The sequence below is a fragment of the Dendrobates tinctorius genome, unplaced genomic scaffold (assembly GCF_039654945.1).
Source record: "Dendrobates tinctorius isolate UK_male_01 unplaced genomic scaffold, ASM3965494v1 ptg000282l, whole genome shotgun sequence".
In the NCBI taxonomy this organism is placed as follows: domain Eukaryota; kingdom Metazoa; phylum Chordata; class Amphibia; order Anura; family Dendrobatidae; genus Dendrobates; species Dendrobates tinctorius.
The window spans coordinates 1,607,898-1,628,691 of NW_027361949.1; the positions used below are offsets into that span (position 1 = coordinate 1,607,898).

Consider the following 20,794-nt stretch of genomic DNA (forward strand, 5'->3'; position numbering starts at 1 on the left):
TCTAACTTCGGCCAGGAGAGTTGGTGATCTGCAAGTATTCTCTAGGCTACCTCCGTACACCCAGTTTAGTGATGACAGGGTCACTTTAAAGCCAGAACCCTTGTATCTGCCCAAAGTTGCCTCAAAATTTCACAGACTACAAGAGATAGTTCTCCTATCCTTCTGCCTGAATCCCACTAACCCGATCGAGCAGAAACTCCATTCCCTAGATGTAAGAAGGTGTCTCCTTAGTTACGTTTCGGCCACGGAGCCATGGAAAAAGGACAATGCCCTATTTGTATCTTTTCAGGGGGTTAGGAAAGGACTTAGTGTCCAAAAACACCTTAGCTAGGTGGATTAGGGAGGCAATTTCCTTGGGTTACACAGCAGGTGGTCTGGAAATTCCAAAAGGCATACGAGCGCACTCATAGAATCGTAGAGTTGGAAGGGACCTCCTGGGCCATCTGGTCCAACCCCCTGCTCAAAGCAGGATTCGCTAAATCATCCCAGTCAGATGTCTGTCCAGCCTCTGTTTGAAGACTTCCATTGAAGGAGAACTCAACACTTCTCGTGGCAGCTTGTTCCACTCATTGATCACTCTAACTGTCAAAAAGTTTTTTCTAATATCTAATCTGTGTCTCCTCCCATTCAGTTTCATCCCATTGCTTCTAGTCTTTCCTTGTGCAAATGAGAATAAAGTTGATCCTTCTACAATGTGACAGCCCTTTAGATATTTGTAGACAGCTATTAAGTCTCCTCTCAGTCTTCTCTTCTGCAAGCTAAACATTCCCAAATCCTGCAACCTTTCCTCATAAGACAGGGTTTGCAGACCGGTCACCATTCTGGTTGCTCTTTTCTGAACTCTACTCGGGCCGTGGCAACATCCTGGGCAGAAAGGTCGGAAGTATCCATTGAGGACATATGTAAGGCAGCTACATGGTCCTCTCGATCCACGTTCTTTAACCACTACATTTTGGATTTAGGTGGTTCCGCCGACCTCACATTTGGGAGAAAGGTGCTTGAGGCAGCTATCCCTCCCTAAGTTCTCTTCATCTCTGTAAATCTCTCGTGGTGCTGTCATGGCGACTGAATAAATGCTCAGCTACTTACCGGTAGCGGTGTTTTTCAGGAGCCCATGACAGCACCTTTACATTCCCTCCCTCTTTCTCTCACGTATGGGTCAGCACCTTTCTTTCGGTTAGACTTTACAGTCATGGCCAAAAGTTTAGAGAATGACACAAATATTAATTTTTACAAAGTCTACTGCTTCATTTTTTCTAATGGCAATTTGCATATACTCCAGAATGTTATAAAGAGTGATCAGCTTAACAGCAATTACTTGCAAAGTCAATATTTGCCTAGAAAATTAACTTTATCCCCCAAAACACATTTCAACATCATTGCAGCCCTGCCTTAAAAGGACCAGCTAACATCGTTTCAGTGATTGCTCCATTAACACAGGTGTGGGTGTTGATGAGGACAGGGCTGGAGATCAATCTGTCATGATTAAGTAAGACTGACACCACTGGACACTTTAAAAGGAGGCTGGTGCTTGGCATCATTGTTTCTCTTCTGTTAACCATGGTTATCTCTAAAGAAACACGTGCAGTCATCATTGCACTGCACAAAAATGGCCTAAGGCTGTGTTCACACACAGCATTTTTTTAGCAGTTTTTACCGCGGTTTTCGCTATAAAACCGCTAAAAATAAGTTGCACAGTCATTTCTATGCATTTTGCACTTTTTGTGCACATTGATGCGTTTTTTACCGCGAAAAAAACGCATCGCGGTAAAAAAACGCAGCATGCTCATTAATTTTGCGGATTTTCCCCGTTTTAGGCCTCTCCATGCGGTTTTAAACCGCTGCCGGAAAAACCGCATCAAAACCGCGCAAAAACGCAAGCGGTAAAATAGGTGCGGTTTCTGGGAAGGGATTCAGGTTTTTGAGCAGAAAATTTCTGCAACGTGTGCACTTAGCCTAACAGGGAAGAGTATCGCAGCTAGAAAGATTGCACCTCAGTCAACAATCTATCGCATCATCAAGAACTTCAAGGAGAGAGGTTCCCTTGTTGCCAAAAAGGCTCCAGGGCGCCCAAGAAAGACCAGCAAGCGCCACGACCGTCTCTTAAAAGTGTTTCAGCTGCAGGATCGGGCTACCAGCAGTGCAGAGCTTGCTCAGGAATGGCAGCAGGCAGGTGTGAGTGCATCTGCACGCACTGTGAGGCGGAGACTCTTGGAGCAAGGCCTGGTCTCAAGGAGGGCAGCAAAGAAGCCACTTCTCTCCAGAAAAAACATCATGGACAGACTGATATTCTGCAAGAGGTACAGGGAGTGGACTGCTGAGGACTGGGGTGAAATCATTTTCTCTGATAAATCCCCTTTTCGATTGTTTGGGACATCTGGAAAATGGCTTATTCGGAGAAGACCAGGTGAGCGCTACCACCAGTCTTGTCTCATGCCAACTGTCAAGCATCCTGAAACCATTCATGTGTGGGGTTGCTTCTCAGCCAAGAGAATGGGCTCTCTCTCAGTCTTGCCTAAAAACACAGTCATGAATAAAGAATGGTACCAGAATGTCCTCCAAGAGCAACTTCTCCCAACCGTCCAAGAGCAGTTTGGCGATCAACAACGCCTTTTTCAACATGATGGAGCACCTTGCCATAAAGCAAAGGTGATAACTAAATGGCTCAGGGAACAAAACATAGAGATTTTGGGACCATGGCCTGGAAACTCCCCAGATCTTAATCCCATTGAGAACTTGTGGTCAATCATCAAGAGACGGGTGACAAACAAAAACCTTCAAATTCAGACAAAATAAAAGCATTGATTTTGCAAGAATGGACTGCTATCAGTCAGGATTTGATCCAGAAGTTGATTGAGAGCATGCCAGGGAGAATTGCTGAGGTCCTGAAGAAGGAGGGTCAACACTGCAAATATTGACTTGCTGCATCAACTCATTCTAACTGTCAATATAACCTTTTGTTACTCATAATATGATGGCAATTATATTTCTGTATGTGATAAAAACATCTGACAAACACACATAAAAACCAGAGGCCAGCAGATCATGTGAAAATATAATATTTGTGTCATTCTCAAAACTTTTGGCCATGACTGTAGTCACAGGTGTGGAAAATATTTAGTTTGATTGTGTATATATGAATTGCTACTAACCAGGGAGGTCCTCTCATGCTCTGTAATCCAACTGAGGTGGGAGAGAGGGCCGCCCTTTTTATGCCTGTAGGTTTCCTGTCCCCGAAGGGCGGATCCCCTCTCTCTTGGTGCTGTCATGGGCTCCTGAAAAACACCGCTACCGGTAAGTAGCTGAGCATTTCTCCACCCTTCTCTCATAGCTGAGGCCTATTGGGTCTTTGTTGTCTATGGTGACCAATCAGAGAGCACCTTTTTAATTTCTGATCTGCATTGAAAGATAAAACTAATGAAAGCTGATATCTGATTGGTTGCTGTGGGTGACAGAGGATAGTTATGTGGTTTTCGTCTGGTGCAGGTGACGTGAGGACCCTCACCGTGGATCAGTACAATGGGGAACCTGTTAAGATTGGGTCACCAAGGAGGAAAACAAAACCAAGCTAAGTCACAGAAAACCAGAGAGGTTGGTAACTACGCGGATTGCAGACCCCTGATCCTAACCACACAACTAATAGCAGCCGTGGGGCGTACCTATGATGATTCTAGATGCCTCGTCACAGCCGGAGGACTAAATAAGTCTAAAGCAAGAAAAGGGGAAATCTAAATTGCCCCAGAGCAGACCACAAAGGAATAGACAGCCCCCAAACATATATTGTCGGTGAGACAAGATGAATGCACAAACACAGGTAGTAAAATAGGCTGAGCAAACGTTGAGGCCCACACTAACTAGAATGGACAGGAAAGGAAAGATACTGTCTGCACTCACGCCAAAAAACCCTGCAAAAATGTCCAACACTTCTGATAGCAAAAAAAAACCCTGAAGTCACTAGACTTCTCCCACTATATCAGCACTCTGGCATATTCTGAGAACAGAGCAAAAAGAGGCCAATCTAATAAGGGACAAAAAGCAAACTGGCACATACAGAGACATAAGAATGGAAATTCAGCACATCCCCAGCCGGGGCTGGCTGACCACACAAAAAAACTGAATAGACCAAACCAAATCAAATGTGAACATTAGCAGAGAAGACTTAGCTTGAGAATGCAGGGACTGAACTGGAAACTATGACCTCAGGAGGCAGGAAAAAATCACCAGCATGGGAATAGGGAGTCGGCTGTCTTAAATCCAGTCTGAGACTCCATATGTCCAATCCTCATCCTCATTATCAGGTGGCAGTACTCTGTTAATTAGATCAGCTTCATTACCTCCTGCCACCACCAGAGGGAGCCCGGAAAGAGAACTCATAACTCCTCTGTCAGCACAAACAGTTCCCTCACCAGAAACCAGAGGCAGACCAGAAAATGAGTTCACAACAGGGACCCATAATAGATGTGGGGCTCAGTCTTAAAGAATCAGCTCAGATTGCAGATATTCAAGAAATGTCCTGCGGTCAGTTATCGGTGATTATGACCCACGTAGAAAAGCATCTGATATATTATTAGAAAAAAATCAGAGGGCAATAAAACCTTCACACTGCTTATCTATGAACTGCTCCAATATTTATGCTTCTTTCTCTCCCGCAATGACTATTCCGCTTCATATCACTTGTCTTATCTATTGTGTTATTTCTGTGCTGTATATAAATATGTGATTCTTCAGATGTTGTATTAGTCAATGCCTGGTGAAGAGACCTGAGGAGTCTCGAAAGCTGCAATGTGTTACCATCTTTTCAGTTAGCCATTAACCCCTTAAATTCAAGGGTGGTTTGCACGTTCATGACCGGGCCAATTTTTACAATTCTGACCACTGTTTCTGTATGAGGTAATAACTCTGAAACGCTTCCATGGATCCCGGTGATTCTGACATTGTTTTCTCGTGACATATTGTCCTTCATGCTAGTGGTAAAATTTCATTCATATAACTCATATTCATTCATATTTGTGAAAAAAACGGAAATTTGGCGAAAATTTCGCAATTTTCCAACTTTGAATTTTTATGCCCTTAAATCACAGAGATATGGCACACAAAAAACTTAATAAATAACATTTCCCACGTGTTTACTTTACATCAGCACAATTTTGGAACCAAAATTTTTTTTTTTTGTTAGGAAGTTATAAGGGTTAAAAATTGACCAGCGATTTCTCATTTTTGCAACACCATTTTATTTTTACGGACCACATCACATTTGAAGCCACTTTGAGGGGTCTATATGATAGAAAATACCCAAAAGTGACACCATTCTAAAAACTGCACCCCTCAAGGTGCTCAAAACCACATTCAAGAAGTTTATTAACCCTTCAGGTGCTTCACAGGAATTTTTTGAATATTTAAAAAAAAAATGAACATTTAACTTTTTTTCACAAAAAAAATACTTCAGGTTCAATTTTTTTTATTTTACCAAGAGTAACAGGAGAAATTGGACTGCAAAAGATATTGTGCAGTTTGTCCTGAGTATGCTGATACCTGATATGTGGGGGAAAACCACTGTTTCGGCGCATGGCAGAGCTCAGAAGGGAAGGAGCTCCGTTTGACTTTTTCAATGCAAAATTGGCTGGAATTCAGATCGGACGCCATGTCACGTTTGGAGAGCCCCTGATGTACCTAAACAGTGGAAACCTCCCACAAGTGACCCCATTTTGGAAACTAGACCCCCCAAGGAACTTATCTAGATATGCGGTGAGAATTTTGAACCCACAAGGGCTTCACAGAAGTTTATAACGTACAGCGGTACAATTAAATTAAAAAATCATATTTTTTCCACAAAAATGATTTTTTCACTCCCAATTTTTATATTCCCAAGGGTTACAGGACCCTAAAAGTTATTGTGCAATTTGTCCTGAGTACGCTGATACCCCATATGTGGGTGTAAACGACTATTTGGGCGCATGGCAGAGCTTGGAAGGGAAGCAGCGCCATTTGACTTTTTTGGCTGGAATTGAGATCGGACACCATGTCGCGTTTGGAAAACCCCTGATGTACCAAAACAGTGGAAACCCCCCACAAGTGACACCATTTTGGAAACTAGACCCCTAAGGAACTTATCTATATGTGTGGTGAGAACTTTGAACCCCCAAGGGCTTCACAGAAGTTTATAACGTACAGCCTTACAATTAAAAAAATCATATTTTTTCCACAAAAATGATCTTTTCTCCCTCAATTCTTATTTTTCCAAGGGTAACAGGACCCTAAAAGTTATTGTGCAATTTGTCCTGAGTGCGCTGATACCCCACATGTGGGGGTAAACCACTATTTGGGCGCATGGCAGAGCTCGGAAGGGAAGCAGCGCCATTTGACTTTTTTGGCTGGAATTGAGATCGGACACCATGTCGCGTTTGGAGAGCCCCTAATGTACCAAAGCAGTGGAAACCCCCCACAAGTGACCCCATTTTGGAAACTAGACCCCCTAAGGAACTTATCTAGATGTTTGGTGAGAACTTTGAACCCCCATGGGCTTCACAGAAGTTTATAACGCCCGGGCGTGAAAATAAAAAAAATCGTATTTTTTCCACAAACATGATCTTTTAGTCACCAATTTTTTATTTTCCCAAGGGTAACAGGAGAAATTGGACCCCAAAAGTTGTCCAATTTGTCCTGAGTACGCTGATACCCTATATGTGGGAGAAAACTACTGTTTGGGCCCACGTCAGGGCTCGGAAGGGAAGTAGTGACGTTTTGGAATGCAGACTTTGATGGAATGGTCTGCTGGTGTCATGTTGCTTTTGGAGAGCCCCTGATCTACCTAATCAGTGGAAACCCCCCACAAGTGACACCATTTTGGAAACTAGACCCCCTAAGGAACTTATCTACGGTAGATGTGTGGTGAGCACTTTGAACCCCCAAGTGCTTCACAGAAGTTTATAACGCCCGGGCGTGAAAATAAAAAAACAATTTTTTACTACAAAAATGATATTTTTGCCCCCAATTTTTTATTTTCCCAAGGGTAACAGGAGAAATTGGACCCCAAAAGTTGTTTTGCAATTTGTCCTGAGTAGGCTGATACCCCATATGTGGGGGTAAAACACTGGGCGCATGGCAGAGCTGGGAAGGGAAGGAGCACCATTTGACTTTTTCAACGCAGAATTGGCTGGAATTGAGATCAGACGCCATGTTGCGTTTGGAGAGCCCCTGATGTGCCCAAACAGTGGAAACCCCCAATTCTAACTCCAACCCTAATGCCAAAATAACCCTACCCCTAACCCTAATCTCAGCCCTAGCCCTTACCCTAGCCCTAATGGGAAAATGGAAATAAATAATATTTTATTATTTTTCCCTAAGGGGGTGATAACGGGGGGTTTGATTTACTATTTATGGCGGTTTTTATGTTTGGCAGCTGTCACACGCTAAAAGACGCTTTTTATTGTAAAAATATTTTTTGCATCACCACATATTGAGAGCTATAATTTTTCCATATTTTGACCCACCGAGTCATGTGAGGTCTTATTTTTTTGCGGGACGAGTTGACGTTTTTATTGGTGTCATTTTCGGGCACGTGACATTTTTTGATCGCTTTTTATTCCGATTTTTGGGACGCAGAATGAACAAAAACCAGCGTTTCATGAATTTCTTTTGGGGGGTGCGTTTACACCGTTCCGCGTGCGGTAAAATTGATAAAGTGGTTTTATTCTTTGGGTCAGTACGGTTACAGCGATACCTCATTTAAGTTGTTTTTGTATGTTTTAAGTATGGAGAAAAGCAGTGTGTATAAAAGTCATGATCACCCAAAAATTACAGACAAATAGTAGCAATATATATCAAATGCAAATTTTAATTTTACAAAAAAGCACACACTGATTTGAACAAACAGCAATAAAAACAATTAAAAAGCCTGAAAAAGGCCAAGGTTTCACCACAAAAAGTCCATATAAGGACCCTTATGAGCACACTAACACCAAGCTGGCTATCAAATAGAGGTCTGAGGATGTGTACATGAACATGCATTCAGATAATAAAGGCCAATCTAGTAGTCAAGAAAAAGTTCAAAGGACACATGAGCAATATAATAATACAGCGGCCTGAGACCTAAGCTGGAAAGGACTAATAACATAAGAAGTAACACGCAAATGAGTCCCAAATTCACATCAAACATTAGTCACAATAATCATCTGCACCACCGTCCCAAATGAAATAGATATAAATTCCTAGAGAATAATATAATGGATATGAAACAGAATGACCCTTAAGAATGTGTGGTCATAAGGAATGGTCCTATATAGCAGCATAATCGAAATGGTATAATAACCTGAATAAAGAAAAATGAGAGACATAGAAAATTCCTTAGTTTTATAGGGCGGGTCGTTATGGACGCGGCAATACCAAATATGTGTACTTTTATTGTTTTGTTTTTTTTATATTTCCAAAAAATGAATTAGGGAATATTTTTTTTTTTGTTTTTTTTATTTAGCGTTTTTTTTTTTTTTTTTTTAAATTATTTTTACACTTTTTTTTTTTTTTAACTTTATTACAATGTCCCAGGGGTAGACATCACTGTCCTGTGACAGATCAGCGATCTGTCACAGGCACTGCACAGGCTTCCTCCTTGCCTGCGCTCTGCAGGCAGTGAGGAAGCCGGCTCCCTGCAGGCCCCCGAAGGTTCCCGTCGCCATCTTGGATTCGGGGACCTGCAGGGTGGAGCCCCCCGCAGCAGTGCTGCACATTGCGCTGCTGTGGGGGGCTCAGGGAAGCACGGAGGGAGCCCCCTCCCTGCCGATGCTTCCCTTTAACCCCCGGTACACTGCGATCGTGTTTGATCGCGGTGTGCAAGGGGATAACGTGTCGGGGGTGGTCCGTGACCGCCCCTGACACATTGTGCCGGGTGTCAGCTGTGATAATCAGCTGACACCCGGCCGCGATCAGCGGCGCTCACCACTGTGACGTACTATCCCGTCCCTAGGAATTAAGTCCCAGGGCACATGGACGGGATAGTACGTCACATGGCAGAAAGGAGTTAAAAGGTATCAACCACTGAGGACTCTCAATTCTAAATATTCTTCTAGAAAAAAAATGGAAATTCATCAGTTCACCAAGATTAGCCATAGTTCCAAGTTCTTGGTCCCGCACAGACTGGGTTGAGCAGGTGAATTCCAGCAGGATCCACAGGAAATCTTGATTGCTTAAAAAGTAACTTTTATTGTTGTTATAAAATCAGAACAAAACTTGTGTTCAGTACAAAAGAAGCCCTAGCAGCACAATGCAGCGCGTTTCGGCTCTAGGTCTTGATCATGGCATAGTGGTATAGACATTGTTCACATGTAATAGTGTACTCCCCATTCCAATCAGGCGTTATAATCATGGAGGTTGCTGCAGGTTCAAGAGATACATCAAATAGCTGCATAGAAAACACAAGTGTCTATGGCAAAAGGACTAATAAAAACATATAGATCACTCAAGAAAAAATCCAGAATAAAAATAGTTCACAGTAGGAGAAAATTATATACAGATTGTAAGCGGATTATTTAAATAAAAAAAGAGAAAAAACAAACATCTTTTATACATTTTTAATATTGTAAAATCAAATCTTGTCTTAAATTTAATCCATTCGGAATTCTTGTTTCTGGAGTGACTCTCCAGAAAGATTCTCTACTGAGAAGTTTGCGTTTCTGATCACCACCTCTATGAGGGCAATAAACTTTCTCAATAGCACAAAACTTTAGTCCGCTTACATCTCCCTTGTGAATTCTGGCAAAATGTTTAGAAACCGCTGATGAGGAGAACGCTTGGGAATTGGCAGCATCTGATATATGCCGCCTGATCCGTGGTGCAGCCGACATACTGCAATTTACATATAACATAAGATGGGTTTTTTTCTCTTTTTTGATTTAAATAATCCTCTTACAATCTGTATATAATTTTCTCCTACTGTCAACTATTTTTATTCTGGATTTTTTCTTGAATGATCTATATGTTTCTATTAGTCCTTTTGCCATAGACACTTGTGTTTTCTTGTCCATATGCAGCTATTTGATGTATCTCTTGAACCTGCAGCAACCTCCATGATTATAAAGCCTGATTGGAATGGGGAGTATACTATTTAAGTGTGAACAATGTCTATACCACTATACCATGATCAAGACCTAGAGCCGAAACGCGTTGGATTATGCTGCTGTGTGTGTTGTGCTGCTAGTGCTTCTTTTCTACTGAACACAAGATTTGTTCTGATTTTATGATACAAATAAAAGTTACTTTTTAAACAATCAAGATTTCCTGCGTATCCTGCTGGAATTCACCTGCTTTTTGATATATTATTAATACTGGTGTCCTGGAGAGTAATAAATAAACACATGATCCCCCTGCAGTCTGTGCCGCACCCTCTATACTTCATGTTGTATGCTGACTGATCCCACCCTGCAGTCTGTGCCGCACCCTCTATACTTCATGTTGTATGCTGACTGATCACCCTGCAGTCTGTGCCGCACCCTCTATACTTCATGTTGTATGCTGACTGATCACCCTGCAGTCTGTGCCGCACCCTCTATACTTCATGTTGTATGCTGACTGATCCCCCTGCAGTCTGTGCCGCACCCTCTATACTTCATGTTGTATGCTGACTGATCACCCTGCAGTCTGTGCCGCTCCCTCTATACTTCATGTTGTATGCTGACTGATCCCCCTGCAGTCTGTGCTGCACCCTCTATACATCATGTTATATGCTGACTGATCCCCCTGCAGTCTGTGCCGCACTCTCTATACTTCATGTTGTATGCTGACTGATCCTCCTGCAGTCTGTGCCGCACCCTCTATACTTCATGTTGTATGCTGACTGATCCCACCCTGCAGTCTGTGCCGCACCCTCTATACTTCATGTTGTATGCTGACTGATCCCACCCTGCAGTCTGTGCCGCACCCTCTATACTTCATGTTGTATGCTGACTGATCACCCTGCAGTCTGTGCCGCACCCTCTATACTTCATGTTGTATGCTGACTGATCACCCTGCAGTCTGTGCCGCACCCTCTATACTTCATGTTGTATGCTGACTGATCCCCCTGCAGTCTGTGCCGCACCCTCTATACTTCATGTTGTATGCTGACTGATCCCCCCTGCAGTCTGTGCCGCTCCCTCTATACTTCATTTTGTATGCTGACTGATCCCCTGCAGTCTGTGCCACACCCTCTATACTTCATGTTGTATGCTGACTGATCACCCTGCAGTCTGTGCCGCTCCCTCTATACTTCATGTTGTATGCTGACTGATCCCCCTGCAGTCTGTGCTGCACCCTCTATACATCATGTTGTATGCTGACTGATCCTCCTGCAGTCTGTGCCGCACCCTCTATACTTCATGTTGTATGACTGATCCTCCTGCAGTCTGTGCCGCACCCTCTATACTTCATGTTGTATGCTGACTGATCCCCCTGCAGTCTGTGCCGCACCCTCTATACTTCATGTTGTATGCTGACTGATCACCCTGCAGTCTGTGCCGCACCCTCTATACTTCATGTTGTATGCTGACTGATCCCCCTGCAGTCTGTGCCGCACCCTCTATACTTCATGTTGTATGCTGACTGATCCCCCCCTGCAGTCTGTGCCGCTCCCTCTATACTTCATTTTGTATGCTGACTGATCCCCTGCAGTCTGTGCCACACCCTCTATACTTAATGTTGTATGCTGACTGATCACCCTGCAGTCTGTGCCGCACCCTCTATACTTCATGTTGTATGCTGACTGATCCCCCTGCAGTCTGTGCCGCACCCTCTATACTTCATGTTGTATGCTGACTGATCCCCCCCTGCAGTCTGTGCCGCTCCCTCTATACTTCATTTTGTATGCTGACTGATCCCCTGCAGTCTGTGCCACACCCTCTATACTTAATGTTGTATGCTGACTGATCCCCCTGCAGTCTGTGCCGCTCCCTCTATACTTCATGTTGTATGCTGACTGATCCCCCTGCAGTCTGTGCTGCACCCTCTATACGTCATGTTGTATGCTGACTGATCCTCCTGCAGTCTGTGCCGCACCCTCTATACTTCATGTTGTATGCTGACTGATCCTCCTGCAGTCTGTGCCGCTCCCTCTATACTTCATGTTATATGCTGACTGATCCCCCTGCAGTCTGTGCTGCACCCTCTATACTTCATGTTGTATGCTGACTGATCCTCCTGCAGTCTGTGCTGCACCCTCTATACTTCATGTTGTATGCTGACTGATCCCACCCTGCAGTCTGTGCCGCACCCTCTATACTTCATGTTGTATGCTGACTGATCCTCCTGCAGTCTGTGCCGCACCCTCTATACTTCATGTTATATGCTGACTGATCCCCCTGCAGTCTGTGCCGCACTCTCTATACTTCATGTTGTATGCTGACTGATCCTCCTGCAGTCTGTGCCGCACCCTCTATACTTCATGTTGTATGCTGACTGATCCCACCCTGCAGTCTGTGCTGCACCCTCTATACTTCATGTTGTATGCTGACTGATCCTCCTGCAGTCTGTGCCGCACCCTCTATACTTCATGTTATATGCTGACTGATCCCCCTGCAGTCTGTGCTGCACCCTCTATACTTCATGTTGTATGCTGACTGATCCCCCTGCAGTCTGTGCCGCTCCCTCTATACTTCATGTTGTATGCTGACTGATCACCCTGCAGTCTGTGCCGCACCCTCTATACGTCATGTTGTATGCTGACTGATCCCACCCTGCAGTCTGTGCCGCACCCTCTATACTTCATGTTGTATGCTGACTGATCCTCCTGCAGTCTGTGCCGCACCCTCTATACTTCATGTTATATGCTGACTGATCCCCCTGCAGTCTGTGCTGCACCCTCTATACTTCATGTTGTATGCTGACTGATCCCCCTGCAGTCTGTGCTGCACCCTCTATACTTCATCTTGTATGCTGACTGATCACCCTGCAGTCTGTGCCGCTCCCTCTGTACTTCATGTTGTATGCTGACTGATCACCCTGCAGTCTGTGCCGCACCCTCTATACGTCATGTTGTATGCTGACTGATCACCCTGCAGTCTGTGCCGCACCCTCTATACTTCATGTTGTATGCTGACTGATCACCCTGCAGTCTGTGCTGCACCCTCTATACGTCATGTTGTATGCTGACTGATCACCCTGCAGTCTGTGCCCCACCCTCTATACTTCATGTTGTATGCTGACTGATCCCCCTGCAGTCTGTGCTGCACCCTCTATACGTCATGTTGTATGCTGACTGATCCCCCTGCAGTCTGTGCCGCACCCTCTATACTTCATGTTGTATGCTGACTGATCACCCTGCAGTCTGTGCCGCTCCCTCTATACTTCATGTTGTATGCTGACTGATCCCCCTGCAGTCTGTGCCGCACCCTCTATACTTCATGTTGTATGCTGACTGATCCTCCTGCAGTCTGTGCTGCACCCTCTATACTTCATGTTGTATGCTGACTGATCCCCCTGCAGTCTGTGCCGCACCCTCTATACTTCATGTTGTATGCTGACTGATCCCCCTGCAGTCTGTGCTGCACCCTCTATACTTCATGTTGTATGCTGACTGATCACCCTGCAGTCTGTGCCGCTCCCTCTGTACTTCATGTTGTATGCTGACTGATCCCCCTGCAGTCTGTGCTGCACCCTCTATACTTCATGTTGTATGCTGACTGATCACCCTGCAGTCTGTGCCGCTCCCTCTGTACTTCATGTTGTATGCTGACTGATCACCCTGCAGTCTGTGCCGCACCCTCTATACTTCATGTTGTATGCTGACTGATCACCCTGCAGTCTGTGCCGCACCCTCTATACTTCATGTTGTATGCTAACTGATCCTCCTGCAGTCTGTGCCGCACTCTCTATACTTCATGTTGTATGCTGACTGATCACCCTGCAGTCTGTGCTGCACCCTCTATACTTCATGTTGTATGCTGACTGATCACCCTGCAGTCTGTGCTGCACCCTCTATACTTCATGTTGTATGCTGACTGATCCTCCTGCAGTCTGTGCCGCACCTTCTATACTTCATGTTGTATGCTGACTGATCCCACCCTGCAGTCTGTGCCGCACTCTCTATACTTCATGTTGTATGCTGACTGATCACCCTGCAGTCTGTGCTGCACCCTCTATACTTCATGTTGTATGCTGACTGATCCCCCTGCAGTCTGTGCTGCACCCTCTATACTTCATGTTGTATGCTGACTGATCCCCCTGCAGTCTGTGCTGCACCCTCTATACTTCATGTTGTATGCTGACTGATCACCCTGCAGTCTGTGCCGCTCCCTCTATACTTCATGTTGTATGCTGACTGATCACCCTGCAGTCTGTGCCGCACCCTCTATACTTCATGTTGTATGCTGACTGATCCTCCTGCAGTCTGTGCCGCACCCTCTATACTTCATGTTGTATGCTGACTGATCCCCCTGCAGTCTGTGCTGCACCCTCTATACTTCATGTTGTATGCTGACTGATCACCCTGCAGTCTGTGCCGCTCCCTCTATACTTCATGTTGTATGCTGACTGATCACCCTGCAGTCTGTGCCGCACCCTCTATACTTCATGTTGTATGCTGACTGATCCCCCTGCAGTCTGTGCCGCTCCCTCTATACTTCATGTTGTATGCTGACTGATCCCCCTGCAGTCTGTGCCGCACCCTCTATACTTCATGTTGTATGCTGACTGATCCTCCTGCAGTCTGTGCCGCACCCTCTATACTTCATGTTGTATGCTGACTGATCCCCCTGCAGTCTGTGCCGCTCCCTCTATACTTCATGTTGTATGCTGACTGATCCCCCTGCAGTCTGTGCCGCACCCTCTATACTTCATGTTGTATGCTGACTGATCCTCCTGCAGTCTGTGCTGCACCCTCTATACTTCATGTTGTATGCTGACTGATCCCCCTGCAGTCTGTGCCGCACCCTCTATACTTCATGTTGTATGCTGACTGATCCCCCTGCAGTCTGTGCCGCACCCTCTATACTTCATGTTGTATGCTGACTGATCCCCCTGCAGTCTGTGTCGCTCCCTCTATACTTCATGTTGTATGCTGACTGATCCCCCTGCAGTCTGTGCCGCACCCTCTATACTTCATGTTGTATGCTGACTGATCCTCCTGCAGTCTGTGCTGCACCCTCTATACTTCATGTTGTATGCTGACTGATCCCCCTGCAGTCTGTGCCGCACCCTCTATACTTCATGTTGTATGCTGACTGATCCCCCTGCAGTCTGTGCTGCACCCTCTATACTTCATGTTGTATGCTGACTGATCCCCCTGCAGTCTGTGCTGCACCCTCTATACTTCATGTTGTATGCTGACTGATCCCCCTGCAGTCTGTGCCGCACCCTCTATACTTCATGTTGTATGCTGACTGATCCCCCTGCAGTCTGTGCCGCACCCTCTATACTTCATGTTGTATGCTGACTGATCCCCCTGCAGTCTGTGCTGCACCCTCTATACTTCATGTTGTATGCTGACTGATCCCCCTGCAGTCTGTGCCGCACCCTCTATACTTCATGTTGTATGCTGACTGATCCCCCTGCAGTCTGTGCCGCACCCTCTATACTTCATGTTGTATGCTGACTGATCCCCCTGCAGTCTGTGCTGCACCCTCTATACTTCATGTTGTATGCTGACTGATCCTCCTGCAGTCTGTGCTGCACCCTCTATACTTCATGTTGTATGCTGACTGATCCCCCTGCAGTCTGTGCCGCACCCTCTATACTTCATGTTGTATGCTGACTGATCCCCCTGCAGTCTGTGCCGCTCCCTCTATACTTCATGTTGTATGCTGACTGATCCCCCTGCAGTCTGTGCCGCACCCTCTATACTTCATGTTGTATGCTGACTGATCCTCCTGCAGTCTGTGCTGCACCCTCTATACTTCATGTTGTATGCTGACTGATCCCCCTGCAGTCTGTGCCGCACCCTCTATACTTCATGTTGTATGCTGACTGATCCCCCTGCAGTCTGTGCTGCACCCTCTATACTTCATGTTGTATGCTGACTGATCCCCCTGCAGTCTGTGCTGCACCCTCTATACTTCATGTTGTATGCTGACTGATCCCCCTGCAGTCTGTGCTGCACCCTCTATACTTCATGTTGTATGCTGACTGATCCCCCTGCAGTCTGTGCCGCACCCTCTATACTTCATGTTGTATGCTGACTGATCCCCCTGCAGTCTGTGCTGCACCCTCTATACTTCATGTTGTATGCTGACTGATCCCCCTGCAGTCTGTGCCGCACCCTCTATACTTCATGTTGTATGCTGACTGATCCCCCTGCAGTCTGTGCTGCACCCTCTATACTTCATGTTGTATGCTGACTGATCACCCTGCAGTCTGTGCCGCTCCCTCTGTACTTCATGTTGTATGCTGACTGATCCTCCTGCAGTCTGTGCCGCACCCTCTATACTTCATGTTGTATGCTGACTGATCCCCCTGCAGTCTGTGCCGCACCCTCTATACTTCATGTTGTATGCTGACTGATCCCCCTGCAGTCTGTGCCGCACCCTCTATACTTCATGTTGTATGCTGACTGATCCCCCTGCAGTCTGTGCTGCACCCTCTATACTTCATGTTGTATGCTGACTGATCCCCCTGCAGTCTGTGCCGCACCCTCTATACTTCATGTTGTATGCTGACTGATCACCCTGCAGTCTGTGCCGCACCCTCTATACTTCATGTTGTATGCTGACTGATCCCCCTGCAGTCTGTGCCGCACCCTCTATACTTCATGTTGTATGCTGACTGATCCCCCTGCAGTCTGTGCCGCACCCTCTATACTTCATGTTGTATGCTGACTGATCCCCCTGCAGTCTGTGCTGCACCCTCTATACTTCATGTTGTATGCTGACTGATCACCCTGCAGTCTGTGCCGCACCCTCTATACTTCATGTTGTATGCTGACTGATCCCCCTGCAGTCTGTGCCGCACCCTCTATACTTCATGTTGTATGCTGACTGATCCCCCTGCAGTCTGTGCCGCACCCTCTATACTTCATGTTGTATGCTGACTGATCCCCCTGCAGTCTGTGCTGCACCCTCTATACTTCATGTTGTATGCTGACTGATCACCCTGCAGTCTGTGCTGCACCCTCTATACTTCATGTTGTATGCTGACTGATCACCCTGCAGTCTGTGCCGCACCCTCTATACTTCATGTTGTATGCTGACTGATCCCCCTGCAGTCTGTGCCGCACCCTCTATACTTCATGTTGTATGCTGACTGATCCCCCCCCCTGCAGTATGTGCTGCACCCTCTATACTTCATGTTGTATGCTGACTGATCACCCTGCAGTCTGTGCCGCACCCTCTATACTCCATGTTGTATGCTGACTGATCACCCTGCAGTCTGTGCCGCACCCTCTATACTTCATGTTGTATGCTGACTGATCCCCCCCCTGCAGTATGTGCTGCGCACCGCTGTACCGACTGATCTCTGTTTTGTTCAATGTCACCCAGGCGGTCGAGTCTTGGTACCAGCTCCCAGCAGAGGAAGATTGCAGCGTTGCCTTCCCAACACTTAGTGAGACAGTCACCCGCGGGGAGCACACTGACTTCCCAAGCTTGGAGGAGGGAACTCTGCTGTCGGACACTGAGCTGCGGAGGAGCTTCTCTCTGGGCCTGATGCACTCACTACAGCTGGGTATGGAGCAGTTACACACGGCTCTCTCCTAGGTAGATGCAGGTGGTGATGGCTGTATGTGTTTATCTGACAGAGGTCCAGGACAGCCACCTGTCTCCCTGCCTGCCCCTTCTAACCGAGGACGCTTCTACAGGACATGGGTTCTTTGAAGACACCTTGTTCCAGAAGACACAGATGGACGACTTTGCTCCTTTGAGGTAAAATATGGAGGTGGGACAATAGAGAAGTTTTTTGGGCTTTAAAAAATGTCATCTGCTTGTGCATTAACCTTGGGGAGAAATCTATAATTACACTCAGAGGGTGCACACACAGTCTTATGTCCGCCCAGTAATGGAGGGACACTAAATACAACAACTTAAGACCTGTAATGTTTTCTGTGCTTTGTATCTCTGCAGAGCTTCACTAGACATGTCTGAGTTCCCTGGACCGCAATCGAAGTCGTTGCAGATGAGTGACGCGGTGGAGCTTGCCAGTAAAGAGATAACGATGGACCATGGAGAGGGAGACGACATCTCTCTGGCCCAGAGTTACACGAGGACCAACTTGGATGGTGGTGGAGATAATGGTGGCTGTCGCCCTTTAATCTGTGGAGTCAAGGAGGTGGAATCATCAGCCCTGACACTGACCTCACCCAATGCTATCTTTGAACCAGACAGGGGTTTGGGGGATGAAGACCGCTCATTTTTGGGTTGCAGTGCTCCAGCAACTGTTTTGTTGGGGCTGTTGGAGAAAGAGGTGGGAATGGCAAGCATCAGTGGGAGATCCTCCAGACGTTCCTCCAAGTCTTCCTCCACTGAGGGGTCAGAAAACATCAATGTGATGAAACAGGAGCATGAACCAGTAATCCAGAACCTTAGCACCACTGATCCCAGGACAACTTCTCAACAATTAGCAGAAGAGGTATTTAGAGACTCTAGTGAAATCGATTTTGAGATCGTCGAGAGAGAAACAGAAGATCTCAATGAATCTAGCCAGCGACACCAGTCTGGAGTCACGCTCCGGCCATTGAGTGCAGCTCTCCACCAGCAGCTCTGCTCTGAAATCCAGCATAGATACCGAGAGAGAGAGACATCAGATGCTACCATAAGCAGGAACGAGGCCATCATACTAGAAAGCACCTCAGCACTCAAGAAAAGCCAAACTGAAGCGACCAGCAAGGTAGAAGACACAGCGGTACAAGAGCACCTTGTGGATGAGCTAAGCATGTCCTCTCGTGGTAGCATAGAACGGGGGCATAAAGACACAGATATGTCACGTGCAGGAAATACTCCAGTGGACGAGGCTTCCTTTCTTGGCAGAATACCCCATCCCATCTCCCAGTCGACACCTGGGATCTTCACAATGAATCGGAAACTGCTTTCGGGTAGAATACAGCAAATCAAAGCCAAGCTGACCGGTTCTGACATGTCGTTACATGAGGAGTCTTCCACTGAAACATCTCGCCATAATGTCGCTCCTTCGGTTGTACCCCAATCTATCCAGAGCAGCCAAGGATATCCTGAGAGCAGCGACTCTCAGAGGTCATTATCTCCACAAAGAAGGAGAATTCAGTCTCTGCCAAGTCTAAATTATATCGAGAAGGTCGGAGCCTGGAATACAAATACACACCAGTCATTTGATGCTTTGGTTCTTCGTGGCTTAACTGGAGTGTCTCCGAAAAAGTTGGCTTATAACGCCGTGGCCGATACCTTGAACCACATGCTCGCTAAACAAATAAGTACCACCGCACCACAGAAAGGGCTCTCCGCCTCGTTCAAGGCCACATCCTCTATGACCAACCTGAGTGTGGCGGAGAAAGAGTCGTCCTCCACCATCACCAGATCTCAGTCTTACAACTCTATCTTACATGGAAGAGATCATCTGAAAACAGGTAGACAACCCGTAGAAGAAGCTCAAGAGATGAGCAAGTCTGAAATATCACAATCCCACATCCTACATAGAGGTTCCTCTTCAGCCTCTGGTAAGTGGGTGGAAAATAACTTCAGAGGTTCAAGTGATGGAGGCCATGATATTCCTGCCGGGCAAATGACATCAGGACTTAAGGACAATTCACATAGAGGAGAAGAAGAGAAATCAATGACTCAGAAATGCAGCTTTGTAACAGTGGATCAGTTCAGTGATGTCTCATTGGATCAAGATTACGACAGTAGCTCTCATTCCAGTCGCCACGAGAAGGAGAAGCTCCTGAGGTCTCTGACTTCTGAAGAACGTGACCTGACCGGAGGAGAGAACGATGAAGAAATGTCTGGAAAAGAGGAGCTCGACATAGAAGAGAGAATACCTGTAAGTAGCATGTTCTTAGAGGTGTCATAGGGAACCTGTCACTAGAATCATGCTGACTGAACCATGGGCAGCAGGAATCAGAGCCTGGCTCCGCGATTTCATCCAGGAATTGCTGCACCATTGCAGAGTAAACATAGTTTGAAAGCCTGCTTGAGACCATAGGTAGAGACATGATTGGTCCAGGGCTGGCTTCTTCCCACATGCCTCCATTTGTACACACTCAGGAGAGACCTGTCAGCTGGAGGGGGGTGCAGGGAGAAGCCAGCCAGGGGCAGTGGTAGACCACACGACCCCTGATTGTCAGAGTAACACCTAGTTGCAATCACCCAGGCACTGATACATGCAGCTTGTGGTTCTGAGAACATGACAAGTTTCTATTAATGTAAACTGGGGACTACATCCTGTATTATACCCCAGAGCTGCACTCACTATTCTGCTGGTGCAGTCACTGCGTACATATATTACATTATTGATCCTGAGTTACATCCTGTATTATACCCCAGAGCTGCACTCACTATTCTGCTGGTGCAGTCACTGTGTACATACATTACATTACTGATCCTGAGTTACGTCCTGTATTATACTCCAGAGCTGCACTCACTATTCTGCTGGTGCAGTCACTGTGTACATACATTACATTACTGATCCTGAGTTACCTCCTGTATTATACTCCAGAGCTGCACTCACTATTCTGCTGGTGCAGTCACTGTGTACATACATTACATTACTGATCCTGAGTTACATCCTGTATTATACTCCAGAGCTGCACTCACTATTCTGCTGGTGCAGTCACTGTGTACATACATTACATTACTGATCCTGAGTTACGTCCTGTATTATACCCCAGAGATGCACTCACTATTCTGCTGGTGCAGTCACTGTGTACATACATTAC

The 20,794-nt window shown here is 46.2% G+C and overlaps 1 protein-coding gene across 2 annotated transcripts in view; it reads left to right on the forward strand.

The window, feature by feature from the left end:
• ALMS1 (ALMS1 centrosome and basal body associated protein) overlaps nucleotides 1-20,794 on the forward strand; it is a 55,053-nt gene that overhangs the window by 8,468 nt on the left and 25,791 nt on the right. For both annotated transcript variants that reach the window (XM_073559918.1, XM_073559919.1), the window contains exons 2-4: nucleotides 17,433-17,616; nucleotides 17,690-17,813; nucleotides 18,012-19,899. In XM_073559918.1, coding sequence (XP_073416019.1) covers nucleotides 17,433-17,616; nucleotides 17,690-17,813; nucleotides 18,012-19,899 — 2,196 coding nt within the window. The remainder of the gene's footprint in view (nucleotides 1-17,432; nucleotides 17,617-17,689; nucleotides 17,814-18,011; nucleotides 19,900-20,794) is intronic.